Here is a 19,151-nt window from a genome sequence, read left to right as displayed (position 1 = left end):
TAATGCTGGCTTGGCGGTGATGAACTAACTCCTTTAGCCTTTTTTTTTTTTTTTTTTTTTGTCTGGGAAGCTCTTTATTTGACCATCTATTTTGAATAATAGCCTTGCTGGATATAGTAATCTTGGTCTCAGACCCTTGCTTTCCATTACCTTGAGTACTTCATGTCATTCCCTTCTGGCCTGTAGAGTTTCTGATGAGAAATCAGGGGTCAGATTTATGGGAGCTCCTTTGTAGGTAACAGTTTTCTTTTCTCTTGCTGCCTTTAAGATTCTCTCTTTGTCTTCAATTTTTGGCATTTTAATTATGATGTGTCTGGGCGTAGGTCTGTTTGGGTTCTTCTTGTTTGGGGTTCTCGGTGCCTCCTGAACTTGTGTGACTTTTTCCTTCACCAGGTTAGGGAAGTTTTCTACCATTATTTCTTCAAACACCTTCTCTATTCCTTTCTCCCTTTCTGCCTCTTCTGGCACACCTATCATTCTAATATTATTATGTTTCACATTGTCCTACAGCTCCTTTAAGCTGTCCTCCTGTTTTTTAATTGTGGGGTTTTTTTCTTTTTGGTTCTCTAATTGAGTGACATTTTCAACTCTGTCTTCTAATTCACTGATTCAATCCTTAGCTTCCCCTAATCTGCTGTGTATTCCTTCCAAAGTGTTCTTTATTTGTGTTATGTCATTCTTTATCTCAGACTTTTTTTTCATAGTTACTGTATCTTTTTCATACTGTTGAGCATTTTTTTTTTTTAGCATTTTTAACATCATTACTCTGAACTATGTTTCAGATAAATTTATTTCTGCTTCATTTATCTCTTCTGGAGAATTCACTGGTTCTTTCATTTGGGAGTTGTTTCTTTGGTTCCTCATTTTGGTTGTCTGTTTGGGTTTGTGACTATGTATTAGGTAGGTCCTCTACACCTCTCAATCTCTAGTTCAGGACAGTGTTAAAGGCTGTTTCTGACTAATTGGATCAGGCAAAGACTCAAAGCCTTCAGAGACAGCCTTTGTCTACAGACTAATAGGATTCTGACTTGAATTGCCTCCAGGCAATCATCCTCAGGTGTGGGGTGAAAGTTTTTTCAACAGGGTGGGGCAGCTGCTTCTGCCTGGGAACTAATTGTTACTTTTAATCTCTTATTTGTCTCAGGGCAAGGTATTTTCCAATAGGGCAGTGGTCTGGAAACTGTGGCTCGAGAGCCACATGCGGCTCTTTGGCCCCTTGAGTGTGGCTCTTCCACAAAATACCATGTGCGGGCGCGCACGTACAGTGCGATTAAAACTTCGTGGCCCATGCTCAGAAGTCGGGGTGTTAGGAGTCTCAAAACAGGGGTTGTGCAGGAGGCAGCTGTTGATGTTTCTCTCTCGTTGATGTTTCTAACTCTCTCTCTCCCTCTCCCTTCTTTCTCTGTAAAAGAGAAAGTTTTTGGCTCTCAAAAGAAATTTCAATCGTTGTACTGTTGATATTTGGCTCTGTTGACTAATGAGTTTGCCGACCACTGCAATAGGGTATGTCAACTGTCTTCCCCGCAAGCAAGGCAAATGTCTGTGTGGGACTGCTCTCACAGCTCCAGTCCACTTCACTCCCCCTCTGCCTGAGCACAAAGTGGGTGGCTCCACAGGGAATTCTTATGCATTGGCCCTTTAAGAGGGTGCCTGAACTTTCAGCTGCCACTCCCTGGCAGACAGCACCCCACTACTTTTCACAGCTAGATGTTATGTGTATACCCTCTTCAGCTTGGTGCTCTCTAATGGGGAGCCCAGCTTCAGGATTAGATCTCAGAGTTCTCAGTGGCACCCCCCCCCCCCCATAACTGAGATATCTCTCCGGGACTTCAGTTGCTGTCTGTGCGTGCCCAGCCAGCCCTTTTGTGCCTCCACCCCTCCTACCAGTCTCTATGTGGTCTCCACCTTCAGTCCTTGGGTATCAGGGTTCTCTCCTGTGAGTTTTCCGTTGATTATTCAGGAAGCTTTTCCGTATTTCAGTTGTAATTCCAGCTTGTTCCTGGGAACATGTCCATGCAGCATCCTCCTACTTTGCCATTTTTAATCTCCTCTGTGTTACTCCTTCAGACTATGTTTTGTGATGCCATTTCTAGCAAACTGTCATTTTTGTCCCATGCTGGGCACAGGGGTCTACACAGATGTATTCATATATATATATATATATATATATATATATATATATATATATATATATATATAATTGATTTCAGAGAGGAAGAGAGAAGGAGAGAGATAGAAACATCAATGATGAGAGAGAATCATTGATCAGCTGCCTCCTGCATGCTCCTTACTGGGGATCGAGCCCACAACCCGGGCATGTGCCCCAACTGGCAATCTAACTGTACACTCAACCACTGAGCAACACCGGCCAGGCTAGATGCATTCTTCTTCTTTTTATATTTTATACTTTTTAAAAATATATATTTTATTGATTTTTTACAGAGAAAGAAGGGAGAGGGAGAGAGAGTTAGAAACATCAACGAGAGAGAAACATCAACAGCTGCCTCCTGCACACCCCCTACTGGGGATATGCCCGCAACCAAGGTACATGCTCTTGACCGGAATTGAACCTGGGACAATTGAGTTCGCAGGCCGACGCTCTATCCACTGAGCCAAACCAGTTAGGGCTAGATGCATTCTTTAAGATACAAAATAGAAGGCCTGAACCAGCTTGCAAATAGCTTGCTGGGATCTGTAAGATGTTTTCATTCTCCCCTAACATTTTCTTCCCCTTCATTTCAGAACAAATTGGTGGGAAGGTTTTTGAGACTCCTAACTTTTCTTCCCCAATTTTATTTCAAAAAATCTCAAACCCAACCCTCCCCCCACACACACACACACACAAAGTTGCAAGTGAGTACAATGGCATTTGTATGTCCCTCACTCAGGTTCACCACTTAACATCCTACCCCATGTATCTTTTCTCTCTCATTCAGCCTTTGCTCCAGCTTGTGGGCATGTGACCCATAAATGCTGTCCCAAGCTCGGAGAGGTGGAGTGGAGGGGTGGGAGTCAGTGACTAAGTCCAAAATCCCCGACGTTCTCTTTGTGACTGGATAGACTCAGCTCATCGCCTTCAACTCCACGTGCTCAGGAGGCTCTTTGCGACAGTGGCTGCCTTCACACACATTTTCTCATATGAAGAGACTCACGTGGAGGTGCCCTGACATGAGAACTAATTATCCACGCTTGGGTTTCACAGCTAGAAGTGGCAGGCACAGATCTGGCCCCTGAGCCTCGGCTTTTCCCGGCTCCTACCTTGCTACTCCAGGTACCATTCAGAGACTGGCAGTGTCTGCATGGCTGGGAGCTTGTCAGGAATGCAGACTCTCAGGCCTACCTCAGACTGTGGAATTGAAACCTGCATTTTGACAAGATCCTCAGGTACTAATGCCTGAGAACTCATCTCTGGCTCCTCCTTGCTGCTGCCTCCCTTCTCCCCCTTCCTTTGCCCTGTGCCTTACGTATGTATTTAATTTTAAGTCCCTACTTAATACTGAGCCTAAAAGGCAACCACCAGCTCGCCAGAGTCAGGATATAATGTTTTGTCTTTTCTAAAGAATGGTCTCCTGAACCTCCGGGACAGTCGCACAGCAGAATGAGCTGGGTCTGCATTAAGGGGTATAGGGTTCCTCCAGCTGGAGTAATACCTTCGGGACTAATATTCACCAGAGCCTCAAAGTTACAGGGTGATTGCAAGCAGGGACCATTCTTTTATTTGATCCTCACAAGAGAAGTAGCCACAGCTGATCCCACACTCCGCCCTGACTTTCCAGGGCTTGCTGCAAGGGCGCCTGCCTCCCCTCCGAGTGCTGCCTCCAGAATGTCCTCTGTGATGTGTCCCCAATTGTGCACCCTCCAGCCTTAGAACATGGAGACAATGGGACAGAACCCTTAAAACTGGGCTGTTCTGAGGGTGCAGGCAGAGTGGAACCACAGGGCTTCTGTGGATTCCATGACCAGCTCACCAAGGGCAGCGTGAGGAGTGGGCACCATGTCTGAGGGGTAAGTTGGGGCTGGAGTGGAGCCCCCAGAGCTGGGAGAGCAAAGAGCAAGCTGCCTCCTGCTCAAGATCCCATCAGGCTGGGGCCGCTGGACAGGGAGAAGGACTGGTGGGGTGGTCATGCTGGGCCAGGGCCCCTGATTCTCACTCAGCATCCCGGTTGCTCCAGTCTGCGGTCAGCTTTTGCTCTTCAGACATCTCTTGGACTGTGAAATCCAGAGCCAGGGCTCTGCTCTGGGGAAGGGACCATCCTCTTCACGCCCCCCTCCCCCCACTCCCCACCCACCGTCCTGGAGCACTGCCGATCTCTGCGCTGCACCCCCACCCTGGGCGGACCAAATGTTGCCATCCCCAAAGGGCCTCCTCCTTATAGGGAGCCCCTAAGAGCCATGCCACTCTTCATTCCTCTAGTGACCCCAACCTCACACCTCTAAGCCCCAGTGTGCTCACTGTAGCTGCCATCTCCTTCCCCTGAGGACCCCTCACTTCACTGAGCTCCACTGTGAGTAACCCTAACATCACACCTTCCGGAACCTGAGTTCACACGCCTCGAAAGGCTCGGCAGCACCCCTGCAACCCCTGTTCCCATGTCTCTGATGCCCAGAGCACTCCAGTGCACACTGCCTTCTCTCCAGATCTTACCAACGCCTCTGGGACTCCTCCCACGTGACCTTGCAAGAGCTACTGGACCAAGAGCAGCCCCTGCTCCAACCCGTGCCCACCCGGGAGTGGCAGTCCTTCCAGTACAGGCTCTCATCGCTCTACCTGTACTACCTGGGGCTGCTGCGCGGGTTCGACACTCTCTATGACCAGATGGTGCAGCCGCAGAAGCGGCGGCTGCTGCGGCGCCTGCTGGACAGCGTGGCGGGCCGCGTGCTGGAGCTCAAGGATGAGATGGTGCGGGTAGACCTGTGCGAGTGGCACTGCCTGGACCACGTGCTGCGGGACCTCGGGCTCACCCCGGTGCGTGGGCAATGTGGTGCCACACCCACACCAGCGGCGGGTGGGGTGGGGGTGGGACTGGTCTTGACCTCCTTCGGACACCCCTGGGGCCTCTGTAAGGAAGGGAGGGAGGTCAAGCAGATGGATCAAGGATCGGGGAGAAGGCCTTCAGAAACTGGGGGAGGGATCAGTAAAGAGTCCTCTAGAAGCTTGCTCCTCAAAGTGTAGCCCATGAACCAGCAGCATCAGCACCACCTAGCAGCTCGTCAGAAATGCAGACTCTGGAGGCCTCACCCCAAACCTCCTCATCTGTACTTGCATTTTAATAAGACCCTCAGGTGATCTGACTGTGCCAGCAGGTTCCAGAGCATGGAGCTTCTGCACCGGCCTCTACTCAGCTCCAAGGTCATGGTTCACTGCTCCCATCCAGGGCAGTCTCAGTTTCCCGACCTGCTGCATCAAATTCAGCTGTTGGCTTGAAAAAACACAGATTCTCCAGGCCATGCAATTCTGATGTGGTGGTCTGGGGAAGGCCTGGGGGTCGGCATTTTAAAGGCTCCCCAGTTGATTCTGGTGCACAGTCAGGTTTGGAACCACTGCCCATTAGCTACCATGATCCTCCAGAATTCAACTCTGGCCACGGGTCCAGGCAGGGGAGAAAGGGATGACTGTGAGTGGGTTTGCCAGTTACCCATAAATTTCCAGCTCCAGTGATCTAGCATGGAGGAACACAGGATCGCTGTAAGCAGCTGAAAATAGTAGTAGACTGGCCAAATGGCCTGGCTTCTGATTCCTGACCCTCTGTCCCCCATATTGCCCCAAAGGCAGACCTGGAGGTTCCAATCCCCAAATACTTCATGCTGGAGCACTCCAGCATTCAGCAGGAGCGAGAGCTGATGCTGGCAGAAATCCTATCCAGAATGGAGCCAGTGTCCTTCCAGGAGGCAAGTCAAGGGGCCACTCTCAGACTCCTCCCATAGCCCTGCTCCGGGAATAGAGATGCCCCCCTTCAGGACCCAGGGAGGCCCTGCCCTGCTCCCACCTGAGAGAGCTCTTTGGATAATCCCTAGTCTCCTCCAAGGCTGCTCCTGTGTCCTTGTGACCTTCCAACACCAACAGAGGAGCAGGACTTGGGCACCTAGATGTCCTGGGAGGCTCATGCCCCCAGCATGTCCTTCAGTGCCTAATTTCCCGACTGACCCCCCTCATCTTCTGCTCCTTTGCTCTACCCTGGCCAGGTCGAACCAGTAATGAACCGGACTGATGCCATAATCTTGCTGCAAACGGCCGAGCGGGCCAGGCAAGGCCGACTCCGAGCCACCTTCGTTCGAGAGATTCGAAGAGAGGAGGAGCGGGATCGGAAGATGAGGGAGGGCGGGTGGCACAAGTTCAATCAGAACCAAGCAGCTATCACCATTCAGAAGGTAACCTCCCAGTGTCCAGGAAGAAAGGCAAGGTAGTCACCTCTTCCAGGAAGCCTCCCTAGCTTAGCAATTGATGACAGAGGTGCAAGTGCTTGGGTTCTGTGGCCACACAACTAGACTCTAAACTAGGGACCTTGATAATCAATAATCATGCATCTTATTTGTTTATTCTACATCTTATCCCCAAAAAGAACTTGAAGTAGGATGCCATAAAAGTCCTAGAAACAGATAGATCATTAAAATTAGGGGAGAATGATCCATAATAAGGTAGCAGAACAGAGTAGGTAATCATTTTAGAAATTCTTAAGACTAATAAAAATGTCACTAAAATATACCCAGACCCTCCTGGCAGCTGAGGCAAAAGGAAATATAATGAAGAGAACTGATGTGATCCAGGAGTCCTCCAGGTCTGTGCCGTCTGGGGTCACCCTCAGTTTTAACATGGAAATAACACAATCACACCCCGTCCTGCTCACTGCAGAGCATCCAGCTGTGTCCCCAGGTTATTCCCCATCCTTCTGACTGTTCTGGTGGCCATTCTGCGCCTCCCAGCTCCTGCTGTCCCCCAGGGTGTGGGCCTGGCCTCTCTCTCATTGGCCGCCACGAGGCTGGGCAATAGTGGTTACCAGCTTGACGACACTGGAGGGGCCCTGGGAAGATTTCAGTGCAGAAAAGGGCCATTTTGCTGCGGCCGCTGTCACCACTCCTGGGGCCCTGCTCGTCACAGGAAGTCACTTGCCGCCTTTTCTTTCCAAAGCAGGCCCAGAATGGCTGGCACAGGGCTAGGTTTTCCTCTCCTTCTCCCTCAAGTCCCAATGCCTCAAAGACTTCTGTCCGCTGGCCCAAGAGAGGAAACTTGGAACCACTTTCTACCAAAACCCAGAAGTAAACCAACCTACTAACAAACATCACCCCTGAGAACAGATAGCCTCTCCAAGTGGGCAGATTTTGATTATTTTTTTTAAATATATTTTTATTGATTTCAGAGAAGGGAGAGGGGGAGAGAGATAGAAACATCAATGATGAAAAAGAATCATTGATCAGCTGCCTCCTGCACGCCCCATACTGGGGAGTGAGCCCACAACCTGGACATGTGCCCTGGACCAGGAATAGAACTGTGACCTCCTTCATAGGTTGACCACTGACCCCTCCCCCAACCCCCCAGCCGGGATAGATTTTGATCACTGATCAGTAGGCAGAGTGTTCCAATCAGAGCCCCTGCATTTGGTGACTGACCCAATGTCCAGCTACCCCATGGAGGAGGAGGTCCTTGCCTTCAGGGCTCAATAAAGCAGCATTTTGAGAGGGGGGTTGACCCTAAAGACAGAGCCCCACTTCCCCCCAGGAACCAAAGCAAGTCCCTTTGTCCCTGTTGCCAGACATCACGGGTGTGGAAATTCTGCATCCCAGTCTTCAAGTTCTCCAGTACAAATACTAATCTAAAGGCATTATCGTGGGCTTTTCCACTGCTATTCTCAGGAGCCCGGACAGGCGCCCGCCCTGCCTCCCTCTGCCCTCCTTCTACCCCCTGGCACTGGGTTGTCCGCAGCTCTGAGAGGGGCTGGTGGCCTGGGAGAACACTGGGTGCGGAGTCAGGAAACCTGGCCCCAGTCTCAGCTCTGCAGTGACAGGCTCTGGGCCTGGGAGAGATCTCGTCCCGTCTCCAGCCTCAGTTTCCTTGTGTCAAAAATGCAGGAATTGTTTAGGGGAGCTCCATAGTCTCTACAGAACTGAGGTTTGTGTGTCTGGGTGAAATAATCGAGTATTTATTCCAAATGCAATGGGAATTGTGAGACATGAGCGTGGTGAGCGCTTTTTGAAGATGGCAGTACTTGAACTCTGACCTGTGCCTCAAAAGATACAGCAGATTCAAGGGTGGAGAGGAGGAGGGACTTCCTGGGAGGTCCTGAGGAAGCAATGCGTAGGAGCTGGACAGCTTGGGCGCACCCCTGCCCCACCTGTTTCACACTGTTCCTGCTCAGGTGGCAACTGTCCACGAGCTGCACCTCCCCAGGTGCCTCCCCAGCTCCTCCCCCACCTCCCACCCAAACCTTCCCCAGCCAGACCTGCCAGAGCAGCTGCTAAGCCCAAGAGCCACATCCTAGAAGAAATGCAGTGTGCGGAGTGGCTGGGCCTGTGTGTTCCCCCAGGTGTGGAAAGGTTACCTACAGAGGAAACACACTCAGCAGGACCGGCAAACAGAGATGGAATTCATCGGCATGGTGAGTCCTTCTCTGGCCACAGGCCAGGGCTCAGGGCTGCCAGTGTATGGGACATTCTTCTGTGTCCCAGCCCCAGAGCACAGCCCTGTACAGCCAGCACTGCCCACACCACCCACCACTCAGGACTGTGGTGGGCATGATGGAGGGGAGCAGGCCAATGCCAGGGGGCCCGATGGGTCCTCAGGGCTTGGCTGAGGAAGGACAGGAAAGCCACAGCCAACACATCCCTCCCCACCCTCCCTGAACTAGAACCCTTAGAAGAATCTCAAATATGGGTGTGGATGAGGGTTAGTAGCACCAAGTATCCTGGCCCCCATGTCAGTGCCCCTGGCTGGAGGAGGGGCTGCATGTGTGGGCCCAGCAGAGGGAAGAGGTCACAGGGCCCCAGTTGGGATGGGGCACACCCCCTCACACAGAGTGGGGATTTTGGGGGGGCTATGGGCTCCCCACTTGCTCTGGGCCCCAGACTTGCTTCTCCTCTGCATGCAGGGAGCAGGGCTAAGTGTGAACGGCATGAGGCAAGCGTGAGAGTGCACATGGGGGAGTGTGGGTGGTAAGGGGGCAGACCCCGGGCTCTGTGCACAGGCCTCACTCCCTGAATCTGTCTGTCTCCTCTGACTTAGGGTGACAGGGCAAGGGACATGATCCCTGGAGGGGCTTTGCAGTGGGCAGAGCCCATGGCGGCCTGCTGATGTGGGGGCAGGGGCAGAGGGATTAGAGGCAGAGCTAGGATGGCTACTTTAAGAGGCTTGGGGACTTCAGAAGGAGGGAGGGGTCAGGGTCTGCTTCATGGGAGTGGAGGTCAGAGACTTGTTGGGGGGCTGATGATCTGGACCCCCAGGAGGCCCGAGGTCGGGCTTTGGTGGGGAGGGGCAGGGGGCTTTGGCACAGCGGGGGGGTGAGGAATGAGCCTGCTGCCCGGCCCATCAGCAGTGTGAGCTCAGCGTTTTCAGTAATTGTCTCTGCGCACAGTGATATTTAAAATACATTTGGGAGCCAATGAGGCGGGAAAGTGGCTGCGAGTGAGGCTGCCAAGGCGGGCGCTGGGCAGGGGTGCAGGTGGGGGCTGGGGCTGAGGCTCACAGGGGAGGGTGTGCTGGGCGATCGGACAGGGGGGCCTGCCCAGATGCATCTAGCAAACTCATTATCAGAGTAATTTACACAGAGGAGTTTCAGCACCAAACAATTTCTCCTGATGCAGGCAGGCCCGATGTTCCGTGCGGGTGGCATCCGAGGCACGTGTAGAGAATGCGTGGGGGCAGGTGTGTGAGCCAGGGCCGGGTCCTCCCACTCCCACTCCTGAGCCCCTTGGCCCCCTCCTCATGTCCCCAGATCCCCCTGCCCGACCCGGTGGAGCACCTGTCCGTGGCCAACCTCAGGAAGGATGTCAGGAGATTCCGCCAGATAGAGAGAGAGGAGGAGTTCCAGATGGCCAATGTGAAGACCCACGATGCTCTCAGAGAGACCGAGGGGCCCAATATGAGGGAGAAAATGAAGGATCAAATCCGACAGTGGTTTATCGAGTGCCAGTCAGTGTCCCCAGCCTCAGCTGACTCAATCCTCAACCCCTTTCCCTCCTCACCTGTGTCCCCACACCTGACTTGTCCTCTGGTCTAGCCTGGACCCTCCTCTCCATTCACCCCGTCCCACCAGCACTCTGCTAATGCATTGGCTTAAACTTGGGACCATCTCCACTACAGGACCATCCCCACCATGACTTGCTATTACCCCAAATAGAAGAGAAAATGCCAGAATAAGACGGGGAAAGCATCCAGGAATGTCCCCTGAGTGATCTGTCCTTTCTATTCTGTAACTATTTCTTCCCTCTCTCCCTCAGCCTCCTTGGTCCTTTATCTTTCCCCATCCTTCTCTCTATGTATCTCTTCATCCATACACCCACCCTTCTACCCACCCTTCCACCTGCCCATCCGTTCGTCCATATGTCCACCCACCTGTCCATCTCTCTGACCATCTTATGTTCACTTAGTGCCCTTACTGGCCGATTCCCTAATTATCCAGACGAGTCTTTAGGTGGATCCTACCAGATCTTCTCAGACAAGACTCCAGAACAGGTACCCTGGAGGTGGGGCAGATTTTCTGTGGCCGATGGAGTCTGAGGTTACAGAGAGTACTGAGTGTAAACTGAGGGCGGCGGTGGGGTGCCGGCCAAGGTCAGTCTCAATGGAGGCAGAGGTGGCTGGAGGAAATATATGTAGTTAGGAAGACTGCTTGGGGGGATGGGGTACCTGCCTCTGAGAAGGCACCCTTGTCCAGGGAGAGGAAATGTCCGGTGAGACTATTATAGCTCTAGTAACCCACAGGCCAGGAGAGAGCAGCCACTCTGGTCAGAACACTTCATCACCTGATGCCCCTCTTCCTGGACCCCAGATAAGTCTCTGGACTCTCAGCCATCTGGACCCCACAAGTTCCCCTAGGCCTTGGGATCCTGAGTCCACCCCAGCCACAGGCCTGGGTTCTCTTGCTCCTATAAAATGCCCTTGGTCTTCTCTGAAGCATCTTTTATCCTGGGTCACAGGTAAAAATGGAACTGGAGAATCCGGTCGCGGAGAGCTCTAAAAAAGAAGACAAAAATAAAGAAAAAGAAAAGGAGAAGAAGAAAGGGAAGGAAGACAAGTCCAAGAAGGGCGTAAGGCAGCTCCTGGGCGTGTGAACCAATTGGGCAGGGGGAGCAAAGTCTGAGGGATTTCTGGTAGGAAAGCTGGTCTGGGTGAGAATTAGGGTCAGAGCTTGTGAAGGGTGAAGGCGAGGGGGTCAAGGTCAAATGGTGTTTCTATTCTAGGAAGCAGATCCAATGCTTAAAGTGTTGCCATCCAAATTTATACCCCTGATCAATGCCGGACACGAGGAGTATAAAAGTAAGGGGAGAGAAGGCTGGAAGCTGTCCAGGACGTGTGGGACCTTAGAGTGACCCTTGGTCCTGGGGAAAGTGGACATGTGCCACGTGGGTCATGAGGTGGCAGTATGTGTGTGTAGGCCAAGGGGCTAATACCAAAGGGAAAGGGTGTGGGGTCATTATGGGTTTGGGTCTGAATCCTGGGATCAGGCCTCTGTCTGTGATGTGTTAGAAGCAGTGCCAGGTAGCTGGGTGAGGACAGGGGGCCGGCCTGGGTCAGGTTCTTGGCCCACATGTGCATGTGTGTGAGAGACAGAGAGACAGAGTGAGAGAGAAGTAGACCAGCCTGAAACAGGCTCCTGGCCCATGTGAGCATGTGTGTGAGTGTGTGTGTGTTGTGATTGTGTGAGTACACCTGGGACTCTGCCCTCCACTCCGTCCGTCTCTCCATGCTCAGATGTGTGGAAGAACCGGCCTGATCACATACACCCTGACCAGAGTTATGACCCCAAGGCCCTTCGGGCGGAGAAGAGGAAGGAACTGGAGCAGGAGATCCGGATACAGGTGGGCACGCTGGCTCAGGGCCTCTTCCCACCAGAACCTGCAGCTGCTTCGGGCTCTGTCCCTCTGTCCTCCCTCTCCTCATACCCAGTTTGCTCATCCTTTATAGCTTCCTCTAGCCACTGCTTTCCCTGCATAGTCCATCTCAGTCCATCTTGGTCCCCACTGTCCTCTGCCTCTCCGGGTCCCCCTCTCTCCTCTGCAGCCTAGAGGTGAGGGAATGGGGGGCTCTGTGCCGGGGTCACACCCACCATCATCTTCACCAACCCTTAAAGAGCTCTTACGATGTGTCTTTGGGAGCATTAGATCACATGATCCCAATGGTCCCTGAGGTAAGCACCATGATTTTCCTGATGCTTCTTATGAAAAAAATTGAGGCTGAGAGGTCATACAACTCCTCAAGTTCACACAGACCCTAAAGGGAGGGTCTAGGGCTGCAGCTGAAAGCTGACCCACTCCATCCTGGGGCTTCTCCCCCCATTTATAGCCAGTTGAGAGCAGGGTTCATGGCGAGCAGAATATGGATTAGGATTGAGGGTGGACAGGTGCAGGGACAGGGACAAATGCCAAGGCCAAGAGTTCTGAAAGAAGACATAGGAAGGTTATTGGCCACCTGCTACCTTCACTGTGCTCGTCTGGCTCTGCTCTGAGGCTGCTGTCTTCCTCTCCACCCCTGCCTCCATCCCTACCTCTCCTGCCTGTCCTCCCCGGCCCCAGGCCGCCCCTCCACACTCTCTTCTGTCTCTGCAGGTGGATGAGCTGATGCGTCAGGAGCTGAAGAACCTGCGCCTGGCTGTGGACCGGGAGGAGGAGAGACCCTTCAAGGCTCTGAAGGCAAGATGAGAGGCCCGGCTGGGAGAGGAGAGGGCACACAGTGGGGGAGGCAAGGAACACAGGACAATTTCCTATGTGCTTGTTTCTATCCAGAAAAAAAATGGGAAGAAAGTTGGGAAGAAGAAGGAAAAAGATCTGACCCCGAACAGGTAGCAGACCCTCCATAGATCCAACTGCTGGTCCTGGTTCTGTTGCTGTGTGACCTCAGGAAAGTCATTTAACCTCTCTGACTCCCTGTCCTTATTAATCAAGTACTTCTCCTGCCAAAAGATAGCTGTGAGGATCAAACAGAAGCATAAGAAAGTGATTTGAAATGATGATATAGAATAAGATAGGAGTGGAGTATTGTTATAAATGCTCCCTCTAGCCTTTGCCTTCATCAGCTCCATCCCTACAAAGCCATCTCCCCATGGACTTCCACTCCGGGGCATTGAAGTCAGCTGTCCCTTTCTACTCATTTCTGTATTGAAGCGAGTTATGAGCACAATGATGTTAGCTGCTTTGATGACCACTCCTCCCAGACCATGTTCACCTTAAATGTGGTTTTTAGGAAGAGGAGTCGACTGGGTTTCTGTTGGTGGAACTTTGGGCCGTGAGCAGACTGATGGAGGGAGTGTTATAGGATGCTGGTCCTTCTTATACCCCCCAACCCACAGAGCACCTGCTGTGTATGGGCAGACTGCCTTCTGGGTCCGCGGGTTGGGGTAAGGGCTAAGAGGCCCTTCTGACACTGGCTATCCAGGGGCACTATCGATGTTGACCACAGGATATGGGGCAGAGGGGCCTCTTAGCCCCTCTCCTCATGCCTGTGACAGCACCCCACTCATCTCTTTCTCCATGTCCCTTCCTTCTCGGGGGGAGGCCCTGTGCCATCCTCTGACAGGTCCCTGGCCTCTCTGTTTGAAGAGCTTGTTGTCTTTGGCTTTATAAAGAAGTGCAAGACAGTGTTATTGAAGGACTTCATTGGTGAGACCCCTCCCCCACGCCTGCTCCCAGCTGAGGAATGGTGCCCAAGGCCCCCAGGCCATGGCCTTCCTGGTGGCCAACTACCACCCTCTGAAGTGAACCTTCTCCTCCAGTGGTTCTCTCTCTTGGCCCTGCCCAAGTAGATGCCACTCACCAGGTGGCCACCTGTCCCCCAGGTGACTGCCTGTATCTTGGATCCACTCTGAGTCTGGCCCACAAGTTGCCCATGCCTTCCCTGTTTGACGTTCGACAGAACATGGCCTTGTACGCGGTCCTTCGGCTTGGTGAGAGGCCCTAGGGGAGGGAAGCCTTGGGGAGGGAAGGAGGCTGGCTGAGTCTCCAATGCCCTGTGCCGAGGACCTGCACTGGGTTCCTCCTGTCTGGCCCCACCCCTGTTGGAGGTCACACCCAGCCTGGGCCACCCCAGAAGTCATGTGGGCTCTTGACCTGCTGAGGAGACCACACTTCCAGCCCCTTACTCAATTCCAGGTGGCATCCCATAGTCTGCCCCATTTCCAGAAGACGGGTGTCTTTCTAAAGAGGTTGCTATCCACACCTTTAATTGGGCCCCTTGTTAATGCAGGGGTGGAAACTGATGGCGTGGGAACCAGGAAGGACACTGGAGGGGGCAGAGGGCTCCCTCCTGACACCCACCTGTAGTCACTGTGATTGCTAAGCCATTGGAAGGCCTCTGAGCTGCCGCTCTTAGCATGTTTGCCTGGGGGACTGCTCAGGCCATGGGAGGAGGCAGTGCAGCCAAGATGGGAACCTCACCCCACTCAGCCCCAGGCCTTGGACCTCGCCTTTCACCATGCCCCATCCGGTCCCTGACGGCCCACTGTCTGTCTCTGGCCTCTGTTTTCTCTCTCAGGCTCCCCTGATATACACTCCATGGCTCCCCTCATCCGCTCCATCCTCCTGGTGGGCCCCTCCGGCATGGGGAAGAAGATGCTGGTCAATGCCGTGTGCACAGAAACTGGTGCCAACCTGTTCGACCTGTCACCTGCTAACCTGCAGGGCAAATACCCTGGCAAGGCCGGGGTGCAGATGCTAGTGCATATGGTCTTTAAGGTTCGGCATTTCTAGTTCTCAGACTGTGACAACAGAGCAGGGTGGGCTCTATGCTCAGGAGGCCACCCATCTGCCTAGTTGGTGTGAGCTCAGGAGCTGGTGAGGTCTTTACCAAGCACTGCTAGGAGATTGTGAACACCTGAAGCCCCCATAATGGGGGAGGTGGGGCGAAGTGGGGAGGAGAGATAAGGCTTAAGATGTAGCCCTAACCGGTTTGGCTCAGTGGATAGAGCATCAGCCTTCGGACTCAAGGGTCCCAGGTTCGATTCCGATCAAGGGCATGTACCTTGGTTGCGGGCACATACCCAGTAGGGAGTATGCAAGAGGCAGCTGATCAATGTTTCTCTCTCATCGATGTTTCTAACTCTCTATCCCTCTCCCTTCCTCTCTGTAAAAAAATCAATAAAATATATTTTTAAAAAAAGATGTAGCCACCCCCAATCGCCAGGGAGGGCAAGGACTCTGCTCACACTGAGGGGTGATGGGTGTGCAAAGGGCTGGCAGGTGGGGTCGACAGTATGTGGCCCGTGGAGCCTGGAGCTCGCAGGCCACCACTGCCCTAGGCTGGCCCTGACCCTGGGTTGGACCAGGAATGACTAATGTCAGGTTTCTATTCTCTGGCCTGTCCAGGTGGCTCGACTCCTACAGCCCTCAGTGATCTGGATTGGAAATGCCGAGAAGAATTTCTATAAGAAGGTCCCAAAAGAGGAGAAGGAGGTAAGGGAGCACGGGCAGCCGGAGCCCCTGGTAAGCCACTCCAAGTGGCACGCACTGCGTGACCTTGGACAAGTCCCCTGTCCTCCTCCTGCCTTATTTCCTTCTCCTTAAAGCAGGGCTGACAGCTGCTCCCATCTGCCTCTCAGGGTCCCTGTGAGTGTGGACAGGTGTCCTGAGGACTTAGAAGCCCATATAATGAGTCACCATGTCCCCACTCCCACCCCTTCTCCCCAGAGCAGATGGACCCAAAGCGAATAAAGAAGGACCTCACCAAGGCCCTGCGGCTGCTGAGTCCCGGGGACCGGGTCATGCTGATAGGGACCACTAGCCACCCGCAGCGCGCTGAGGTGAAGGGGCTGTGCCGGACCTACGAACGGATCCTCTTCATGCCACGGCCCGATTACGCTTCTCGCTATGGTGAGGCCCGGGGCTGTGGGGACAGGCCAGAGAAGGGGTCCAGGGACCACCCCTGCCAAAGCTTCCCCTCTCGTATTCCCATCCCCCACTGTTGCTCTGAGCAGCACCGCCCCTGCCAGGCGCTCTGGAAGGGCTGGCTGCTCCACAAGCTACCCGGTGGCCTGGGTCCCGGCCTGATTCTGTGGACAGGGGCTGGCCACTTAAGTCCTCCCGTCTCATCTTCTTGTGTTGAGTGGGGATGATCCCTGTCTTCCTGGGAGGAGAGGCTCGCTGCCTCTCGGCCCCACTTCCTCCCCCATGCCTGCAGTGCTCTGGAAGCATATGCTGCACGCCCAGAGAGTCCATGTGACCCAGAGCCGCCTGGACATCAGTGCCCTGGCCAAGGTGTCCGATGGCTACACATCTGGTCACATTTTCCAAGCCATCCGATCGGTGCTCACCGAGCGGCGGCTCCTACAATTGTCCAGGCGGCCACTGGTGGCCTCAGAGTTCCTAGGTCATCTGGCGAAGCTGGAGCCAGTGCACAGGGAGGAGGAGGAATCCCTAAAGGTGAGACTTGGGGGGTAGGGGGGCCACCAGCGGGGAGGATTGTGGGCCAGCACCAGAGCGAGGCAGCACGCCTTGGGCCCCTCTCTCTGCTGCCCCATGGAGTTCAGCCTGTGAGGGAACTAGAGGTCACAGGGAAGGACTTGTGGGCAGGACTGGCTCACCTGGTTTCCTCAGAGTGGGACCTGAAAGCGCCACCTGTGTATTAGGACCCTTCGTTGTTCCTGGCACCAGCTGCCACTCACTTCCCTTACCCCCCAGGGTGGTAAGGTGGCCATGGGAGCACAGGAGAGAGGGCCGCAGGGTCTGACACTGTGGCCTGAAGCACCTGGTGGGACTAAAAGAAACCAAGGCTCTAGCAGGATGCCGGGGGGCGGGGGGTCAGGGGGAGGAGAAAAGGCTACTGCAGACACAGACCTGGAAGCACATGCTGCACACCCAGAGAGTCCAGGTACCCAGAGCCGCCTGGACATTAGTGCCCTGGCCAAGGTGTCCTATGGCTACACACCTGGTCACATTCTCCAAGCCATCCGATCGGTGCTCACCGAGTGGCAGAAGGGATGAGGTCAGGAGGCAGAACCGAGGGCCAGATGCAATGCCCTTACCCTCCTCCTCCTCCTCCTCCTCCTCCTCCTCCTCCTCCTCCTCCTCCGACCCAGGACTGGTACTTCAAGACCCCACTGGGCATGAAGAAGATAGAATTTAACAAGGACCAGGAGGCTGAGGAGGCCAGGCTGGCAAAGGAGAAGAAAAAACGGAAGTGACTGCTGAGGAGTGCCCGAGAGGAGCGGTGGGACTAGGGCAAAGGGACTCGGGGGCAGAGGCATAAACTCCCCGATGGCTTGGGGACCAGCTCTCTTTGTCCATCTCTGTGCTTCCACCCCTTGTTCTGTGTCACCTGGCTCCACCTCCACCCCACCCTGTCGAGTTTCTCTGATCCCGGATCTCTGTCCTCTGACCTCACCCTGTCATTTTTCTGTCCTGGCTCCCCACTCCCTTTCTTCCTCAAGGTATGTAGGGGAGGAAAATGGGAAGAGAAGGAGAGAGAGAGAGAGAGAGAGAGAGAGAGAGAGAGAGAGAGAGAGAGAGAGAGAGAGAGAAGGAAGATCTCAGTAAATAGAAAAAAAGGGAAAAGCAGGAGTCTGGAGGTCAGCAGAGCCTGGTCTAGCCCCGCTCAGCACTGACCCCTGTGTGGGCTGCACAGTCCTTTCCTGACTTGGGCCTCAGCGTCCTCACCTGTAAAGTAAGATGACCTCCAGCCGATCTCCTTTCCACTCTAGGGTTGGATATTCCTACCAAGGTGTCTGGGAAGCCAGGGAGGTGGCGGGGTGGAGAGGAGAGAAGGTGGGGAGATGGAGGTATTTGTGACTGCCAGTAGATCCGGTGCCTTTTCTGAGTGGTCTTCACTTCCTCCGTCCTCTGGACACCTTCTTCCACCTGCCTTTGTCTTTGACCCAGAGCCTGGCCCCACGGGGCTCAGGGAGCAGAAGTCCATCTGTGGATCCCCCTTGTGGAGAGAGAAGAGCTCGGGGGAACTGGAGTCAGAAAACTCTGGGGTTCTCCCAAAGAAGCAATGTAAAGAGTGTGTGAATAAAGGTCAAATGTACGCCACAGGCTGCAAAGGCAATGAGGGCCGGGCCAGGCCAGGCGAGACCACGGGGCTGAGCCAGCTCCTATGGCAGAGGTGGCTCAGCTGAGCCCAGGGGGTGGTTTGAGTTTTCTTTCTCCCTTTTTTTCATTTTCTCTCTCCAAATGAAAGTAGTTTCATTATCCTAATGTGGGCAGAGCCACTTCCTCCTTCTCACTTTCCAGCTGAGACCCCTTCTAACCATGGCAGATAGAGAGGTCATGGGAGATGCAGGGGTCATCCACAGAGATGGGGTCAGCACAGGATGGGTGTGGGGGATGAGCAGCCAGGAGGTATTGCTGCGGGTGGGATCCCTGTTCCCCTGGGCAGAGCCTGTCTTCCTAAGCACCCCCGGAGGAGGTAACTCATACAGGGGGCCTTCTCTGCAATTGTTCCTACTCTGAATCCCTCCCTTAGGTTGGGGAGGGTGACGATGTGGGGCTAATTGGTGACATTTGGGAAGACAGAAAAAATTATGTGCACTCACCTGCCCGCCCTCGGCCCCAGCAGCTGGAGGCCTCTTGGCGGAGCACATGATAGATGAGAAAGAATGAGAAATGGCAGCTAGAGAGCCCCCACCCTCCAGTCCCTGCTCTGCAACAACTTGTCACACTAGGGGCCAATCACTTCCCACCTCCGGACTCCATTTTCCTTTCCCTGTGGAACCACAGTTGGTGCCACCATCTGGGTCGTCCCTTCAATCCGGCTGCGAACAATTCAGGGTGAAACTCGGGGTTGGAGGGTTCCATCCTCACTCGATCTCCAGGCTCCTCCCCAGTTCCTGTTGCCAGCCTAAGCCTCATTCCCCAGGACTGACAGCTAGGACAGTCCAGGCTATTTATGGCCCGGCTACCCGGCCCCTCCCACAACGGGCCTCGCCTGGCTCAGGCCCAGTGCCTGCCCGCTGGCGTCACCTGAGTCCTGCTTCTTTGGCTCTCTCTTCCACAAACTAGCCATGCCTGGGAGA

The 19,151-nt window shown here is 53.8% G+C and overlaps 1 protein-coding gene across 1 annotated transcript; it reads left to right on the top strand.

Moving 5' to 3' along the window:
• Positions 1-3,955: 3,955 nt before the first annotated feature.
• DRC11L (dynein regulatory complex subunit 11 like) lies at positions 3,956-17,321 on the top strand (the record flags this gene model as incomplete). The annotated part of the gene is given in 20 exon segments (XM_079786756.1): positions 3,956-3,979; positions 3,983-4,005; positions 4,639-4,966; positions 5,770-5,874; positions 6,184-6,369; positions 8,520-8,591; positions 9,924-10,120; positions 10,579-10,663; positions 11,128-11,238; positions 11,392-11,467; positions 11,903-12,009; positions 12,757-12,840; positions 12,934-12,989; positions 13,724-13,806; positions 13,983-14,090; positions 14,678-14,877; positions 15,508-15,594; positions 15,834-16,011; positions 16,319-16,560; positions 17,217-17,321. Coding segments are annotated over 20 exon segments (2,457 nt in total).
• Between the last annotated feature and the right edge of the window lie 1,830 nt (positions 17,322-19,151).

This window comes from Cnephaeus nilssonii (assembly GCF_951640355.1).
Source record: "Cnephaeus nilssonii genome assembly, chromosome: 12".
Lineage (NCBI taxonomy): Eukaryota > Metazoa > Chordata > Mammalia > Chiroptera > Vespertilionidae > Cnephaeus > Cnephaeus nilssonii.
The sequence above is the reverse complement of the archived record's forward strand: the minus strand, read 5'-3'. Positions and strand labels throughout refer to the sequence as shown.